General features: G+C 38.4%; 1 protein-coding gene across 1 annotated transcript; it reads right to left on the bottom strand.

Annotated features, from left to right (window-relative positions):
* Positions 1-1,899: 1,899 nt before the first annotated feature.
* On the bottom strand, positions 1,900-2,866 carry LOC148867203 (uncharacterized). The gene has a single exon (XM_088974293.1). It carries the CDS (start codon positions 2,754-2,756, stop codon positions 2,067-2,069), a length of 690 nt encoding a protein of 229 aa, XP_088830419.1. The 5' UTR covers positions 2,757-2,866; the 3' UTR covers positions 1,900-2,066.
* Between the last annotated feature and the right edge of the window lie 4,558 nt (positions 2,867-7,424).

The following is a 7,424-nucleotide window of genomic DNA, read 5'->3' as shown; positions in this document are numbered from 1 at the left end:
TGGATCAGTCTGTATGAATCAATGCACTAACGCAGGTAGTAGATGGTAACAGCTCAGATTGATGTGGGTGATGTGGTAATTTCGTAAGGGCAGTAGCCAGTAAGGTACTCCCTCACACTTGTTTCAATTTGCAACTAGGAAAGAATGACTCGTTTTTGGCCACTGGGTCACGAGTCAAAAAGTCTGATCGTCTGGTTCCGACTGTCAGATTCGTGCATGTAAAAGATACGAAAAAAAAAAAATCAGGCATCTCATGAACCATTTGGGCTGTGGTTTGTTGTGGTTCGAATAGTTTGACTGATCCGATTCTGATAATTAATACTGAATAAAAGAAACAAAACAACTAAAATTGAAGGGATGGAATCAGATTCATAAACAGCATTGCAGAAGCATACCCTGAGCTGAAAGAATGCTTTTAATTAGAGGACTTAATTTTTTTTTTTTTGGAATTTGATGAAAAGTGCTCAACTTCATTAACAGCTAGCCCACCACTCAACCAGTATTCGGATTCTGTACTTAGTCCCACTGGTCAAGTTGGTAACTTGGTGTGAGTTGTCAGTTTATTTATATTTGGGTTTCAGTTCAATGTTTCAGTGTTTGTTAGAGGATTGTGGAATGGGTTCCAACTGTAAGCCTTTTTATGAGGAGCTTGTCTGTGAGACTTTATAATGGGCCACCCTCCTTGAATTTGAACTCCCAAATATATATAATATAACAATTAAAAATGACTGGCTTCAGCTTTCAAATGCTTTGATTGGACCACTTTCCCAAGTGAAGTGACCCCGGTTGAGACAATTAGGCTCCAATTATAATTGAGGATTGAGGAACCTCTTAACAGTCAACTGCATTAAGTTACACCATCTTCTGGGTTCTAATTGCTTTAGATTTTTTTCTGTGAGTAGAAGTAGAAAAATTGTGCTAGAGATGTCAACTTTGAGATGACACCCTTAATTGGGTATGACGTTTGCCACTTAATTGCCTTGTCGATGACTGAAATACTGCATTTTGTTTCTATTTTTTATGCCCCTGAAATGTTTGCTTGCACCATGAAAATGGGTGGGTACGAAATGCCAGGGCCATTAAGCAGATGGAACAAAAAAACAGCCTACTTCAGAATTCAGAAACTTGTTCCCCATTGTTTCAGAAACTCACAAGTGGTTTTTGCAGCAATCTTTGACTCAATTAATGAACAGAATTAAACCACGATTTCAAATACCTTCTCATTAGAAAAAAGAGTTCTGCTACAAGTATCACTTGCAGTTGCAGATTAACTTTTTACCATGAATTATGGGTGAAAAAGGGAGATCTCATAGGAGGTAATAATTCTGTGTAACTGCATCATCATTTAAGGATATCAACTGTTCCTGATTAACCCCATAAAGCTCCATTGTTTTCAACTTTGATTACACATCCAGACCCACCCCGTGTGGATCCCACCCCATATCAATCCCCAGTATCAAGCAGATGAGACATTTGAGAGCTCTTATCAAATGACTTTGTTTACAGAAGTCCTTTTACTTTAATCTTGTCTTAAAGTTCTTATCTTTGTTTCTTTTCATTTGTTTGATTTGATTCTTTTAACTGAGAAAAATTAGTATCCAGTTGGCTACTCAGAGTCAGAATTACTTTTGACAGTAATAGTTTATTAATCCACAGGGCTCAATAAAAGCCAAAAGCTTTGTGAAGCACAGCCGAAGTGTCGGTTATCAAACTCACCCAATTTCCAAAAGCAGCACCCTATATTGCCTAAAATCTCCATTGGCCATTTTACTTGGCCTCGTAGAATGGGACCAACCGGAAATGGGAAATGGTTAGCAGTCAACAAAATCCATTGACAGTTGACATTTTCTGAGACAATTCAGCTTGTAACTGTTTATGTTTGATGAGGAGAACGAGATCTAGACCAGATCAAATCATCAAAACCTGATAAAATTTCTCTTTTTATTTACATTTACAGAAGCCATATACGAAAAGGAAGAAGCAAATTAAGCTATCCCACGAAAATCATAAGAAGAATTAAACTAGGAGAAAGAGGGGGGAGAAAGATTCTAAGCCAGATCTTTTCATCATCTAACAGTGGATGCAACTGTATGAGCCCAGAACCTGAGATGATCTTTCATGTCGATTTCGTTACGCGCAGAAGGAATTCTCCAATTAGTTAATGGGTTTCGTTCCTTTCTTCGGTCTAGAACAGCCCAAGCTTCAGATAAGTAAGGTCTTGGGATTGTAGATTCGTCAATTGTTTGTTCTTCGTCACTACCTTTCTTTCCCATCCTTTGCAACCCAGGAATGATAGAGACCAAGCTCGAATCTTTATCTGCTTCAGAGAAAATAAAACCCAGATCCATGAACCCTTTAAGCTCTTCAAATTCCAGCTCTGATAAGCTCTTGCTGCTGCCTCTTTTTCTTCTCCTACCCGTCGCCTTCTTTGTGGGTTTCTCAGTCTCTTCGTGCCTCGTAATTTCTTCTGCAACTTCTGTGGCGTCTTTGCCTGAGAGAATTGTTTCCAGCTTCGGCGTGGGAAGGACCGAATTTGGAGAGAGAGTCTCGGATTTGAAACTTGCTTTGGAGCTCAGCTGGTCGCTTGAATATCGAACATGGAGCGTCGGGGGGTGAGAAATTTCCAGCTCTGGAGCTTCTTTCTGGATTTCAGGAACTGGGTCTATTACAAGAGGTGACGAAGGCGGTTTCTTGGTCAATATTTGATGATCAAACCAGTAAGAATCGAAGAGGCTCAGCACTTCTTCGGCATCCATTAATGGCGGCCGAGAGAAAATGGAGAAAGATATCCTTCGAAGAGAAAAAAACAACAGAAGATCAGTAGATGATCGGTGGAGATCGATGCTTCTTTTATATATATATAATGTCGTCATTACTAAACTACCCCTCGTTTTACTTTTATATTACACCAGTCCTATAACACGTTTTTGTCTCATTTTTCCAATTTTACTCTTACACGCAGGAATGCGTTGGAAGCTGCTGCTGTTACGTGTCTTCAAGGTGTGGCGAGGCGAATGATTGCGTATCACACGCCCTGACTATTATTAAGCCATAAAAAATAATTTGCCACGTGTAACCACTCATGTCTATCTAATTGCGAAAAATTACTGATGTCATCCTTCCACGTGGCTAATTGGGTAGGGTCTCCATGAACCATCTAAGAAACCTCTTTCCTAGTCATCTAAGAAGTAAAGAAAGCTCTTCCGGTTATATTATTCAGATCCACGTCCTATTAGAATAGTTGCCACGTGTCAAATGAAACGTGGGAAGAAAAGATATTCTAGGTTTAATAATTTTTAACGGGACAAAAGTCTGCTCTGTATCTCATTACTTGGAAATTACACTAAACTTGTCTCTCATAGTTGGAGTTTGAATTTCAGAATTAATTAATCTACAGAAATTCCATCGATCAGATGGCTAAAAGCTAATTTATTTTAGCTAGACAAATTGATTAATTTGGTAAAAAAAGAAGAAAATTCCTTGGTTGACCCAAACCGACGACTGGTTTAAAGGAAGTTTTCAAGTAACCGATTTGTTGTTGGCCACGTGGATGATGACGTTGCAAATGCGACAGACTTGGTTGAATATTCCACGCTTTATCCTCCAAATTCCGACTTGTTAAAAAAAGAAAAAATTAATCGAATTTTGCTTTGTTTTCGACGTAATTCTATCACATCGGCGAGGGCGGCTTAGTAAATTAGGTTATGGCATCAGGAATCTTCGATACCCGATGGAATGCGACCCGATGCGGAGTCCACTTTGTTGCGTTAAGTTGAAGATTAAATGGCATGTGCCTTTTATGTCCCACTCGTGATGTAAGCCTTCCCCACTTGCACTCAATATAACCCCAGAAGTTGTTCTAATTACAGAGTCACCCAGAATCGTTTCCTAGTAAGGCCAGGAATGGTCCTGGTAGATACCAGGGGTGCCAAGCTGGAGTCGGTAAACCGACAACATGAATCATAACCCGGGTCCATCCACCCAACCCAAATTCGAACTGAATTACTGAACCCAATATACCAAAATATGGCTGATAACTGGTCATTTGTGATGTTTTGACAAAATAATTAGAAGATTCTAGAATAATTTCTTAAAGAAAGAAAAATGTTAGTGGAAGTGGGAACCATGTCTAAGAAAAGTCCCGACCCAAATGTTTCTTTGTCTCTCTTTCTTGTTCAAATAAGAGGATACATAGACATTTTCTTCAAGATCCCATTCGTTTTCTTTTTATTTTTGGTACATGAGTTTACTTGGGCTAATATTTTCCAAATAAAACTAGACCAAGTAAGTTCAGTTCCAGCATTTTTGTGCATGGCTTTTAAAACTAATTTGGAGATCGAACTGGTCAGGGTCTGATTACTAGGTCAAATGGTTTGACCGTTTGAATCAAATTTTCGGTTCATTTTGATAAAAAAATAAAAAAAAATTAAAAATAAAAAACAATCAAAATCATTCAAACGGTTTGAATGGTTAACCGCTCAGGTCAGCGGTTTACTGACCAAAATCAACGGTTTATGAAAAAAAATCTGGGTTTTGGGAATAACCAAAACCGTTTACCTGACTGTTTCCTGGTTTTTCTGGTCCGACCGTCTGATCCGGACCAATTTTGAAAACCATGCGATAAATGCACAATAGAGGAAGCATTATTTTAACATGAATAATTTACTTATCCACCCTCTAGGAGGGTAAAAACTCCCCGGCCCAGATGTAATGGTTGATTAACTGGATTTGGATTGAATGAGGCCCATAACCATAACACATGGGCAAGAGTGGGCCCTGGCTTTGCTCCAAGCCGAAAAGCAATACAATATAATTGAGATGGTGGCCGGCAGCGGCAGCCGGCAAATACGTAGCTTGATCCTCTCCACTTGTCTTGTCTTTATAATAAGATTTTCATTTTTTTTTTCAAGAATAATAAAATATTACTAAACGAGTTAAAAAGGTGATCTCCGGGTCGTATTAAACTAATAAAGTGATCTGGTTACATGATAGAATAAGGTTAAAGAAACAAAACGACCGTACGTTGATGCGGGGGCCACGCGATCCTACATAACCGCCACCGGAGGTGTGAGGTGTCACGTTCGAATCCAGTGTGTGTGTCCTCGAATCCCTTTGGGTGAAGGGAAACCGAAGAACTGTAGTTAGGCATAAAACCTGGAATTGGATGATGTCTTATAGCCACAGGCCCGCAAAAACGGTGATTTGGTTCGGGTACTCGATTTATCGGGTCGGTTAATTCGATTGCAACGATTTTTGGTCTGATGCGGGACCCATACAAACGTTGCACACTAACAAACTTACCTGACTTTACAGTTACAGAGCGGCACCAGTAAAAGGTTAAATAGAAAATGCGACACACGTGATACGTGCTTGGAATTGCACGCGAAAAAGTGGTTGAGACTTTGATATTTTAATCGAAGCTGTCGGCAGTGCAAGCTACTGGGTTTGTGTGAGTAGCAATGGCGGTGGGTGCGAGTGATAGGTGACTCGAGGAGTAAGGGTCTTGGTTCTTTCCTACCAGTCAACTGTAGTTCTACTCGTTGTGGGTTCTCACATGGTGCAGCTGAACGGGTTGGGACCGACAAAGTGAGTCCCACTCTCACCCGAAAAGATTTGGATGGTGTTTGTTTCCGATTTAGGGGTGGTGTTAGTATTTTTTTTTTTTTTTCTTGAAAGGAGAATTTAAACGTAGGATCAAGGAGGACAAAATATATGTGAGATTTAAAAGCTAGTAAATATGTGGTGGAGAAGTAAGGTTCTAAATATCAATACATCTAATACGACAGTAAGGGCGTATTAGGTAGTATTAGTACTTACTATTATTATTTTTTAAATTTTTTTTTGCTTAGGGGCTGGTTTAAGGTTTTTCCACCCTTTGAACCGGTCAAAACCCCGATGCATTCTCTGTAGGGGCCTATCGGGGTATTCCTAATACGATACATATCGATCGATATGTAATGGTTTTTTAACCTCAGAGAAAAGTTTATTTTTAATATTTCCCTCTATATTGAAGTGTTTTTATTAATATTCAACTAAGTGATACTTAATGGTATCTAAAAAAATAATAAATAAAATAAAAAAATATGTTTTAAGGAGAATGATAGTTTAACCTAGGATCAGAATTTTTAGACCTAATATTCAATTGGGATAGGTGCTAGCTCAGAATTAATGCCAATTTATGAATAGGTATTGATATTATAAATGAAAATTTAGATCTGCAATGAAATTCAGCCCGTTAAACCTTTGATTGTGGTAAAGTCGGTTTTGGACGATTAGTGGGAATGGATGAGGGAAGTAAGTAACAATGAAGTCGGGAGAAATGGTTGTTGTGTCTTGTGTGGCGTCGAATAAATAATAGGTCTTTGACGTACAGGATCAGGTAGGAGGTTGGTTTTCTACTTTATAGTAACGAACCTCGCCAAAAGGACAAAAATAGGAATTAAGATTATAGAATGATATAGATAGAATAAAAGGGAAAAACACAAAGAGGAGGGCCCTAGAGGGGATGGAGGCATGGACCAAGACTCTATAGAGAGTGGGTTTTGATGGAAACATGAATGATTGGAGAACGGACTGAGGAGTCTGGAAGGGGTATGGTATTGTACGCTGCTGGCAGCTTTGAAGCTACTTGATTGAATTGAGGTCAACACACACCTTTCCCCTTCGCCCCTTGTTTTGAGAGAGAGAGAAAGAGAGAAAGAGAGAAAGGTTAAAGTGAAACTAAATCAATTGAAAACATAGGTAGTTAGTGATTTTGACAGTTCGTAGAGCTTTTTTATAATATGTTACCAAAGATGTGGGGTTAAAAGAGTTATTGTTTACTAAAGATAAAGATGAGGATTAAATGAGTAATTCTTCTTAATATTTTTTTAGGAAAAATGATGGTTTAGTTTAGGGTTAGAATTTTTAGGTATAAAGTACAGTTAAGGTGGGTGCTAATTTGGAATTGATATCAATTCATGGCAAATATAGGTTTTTGACATTTTAAATATTTATAACTCTGCAGTGAAAATTATGAATTTGCATTAAACCTATATTTTTTAACCAAAATGACAAGCATATGACTGAGTGGGGTAGGGGTAACATGTGTGGTGTGCAGGAAAAGCTCCCAAACAGCTAAAAGTTTTTCTCCCGAAATATGAGAAGGAGAATGAAACGCACGTTATGGTATGGTCAATGGATCTCGTGTCAGTCTTGTGCACCTTTCTTTTGTCTTCTTCCCTGATTCCTTTACATGTGAACTATGTAATTTCCAAAAATAAAGGTTGGATGAATTAGGTACAAATCCCAAATTCCTCAAATGCCATTCCATTGGAATCGTCCTGATATGCTTCTAATAAAAGTTGTGTTGGTAGTGCTGTCATTTATATCTCATTTGAGGTTTGTGGATATAATTTTTTGAGAAATTGTCTTGTCACATTACA

This window comes from Nelumbo lutea, chromosome 3, assembly GCF_056320005.1.
Source record: "Nelumbo lutea isolate HS-2025 chromosome 3, American lotus-T2T, whole genome shotgun sequence".
In the NCBI taxonomy this organism is placed as follows: Eukaryota; Viridiplantae; Streptophyta; class Magnoliopsida; order Proteales; family Nelumbonaceae; genus Nelumbo; species Nelumbo lutea.
Note: the sequence above shows the minus strand (reverse complement) of the source record. Positions and strands in the feature narration are given on the sequence as shown.

Coding starts and splice junctions, on each gene's coding strand:
- LOC148867203 (XM_088974293.1), bottom strand. CDS start 2,756: ATGGATGCCGAAGAAGTGCTGAGCCTCTTCGATTCTTACTGGTTTGAT.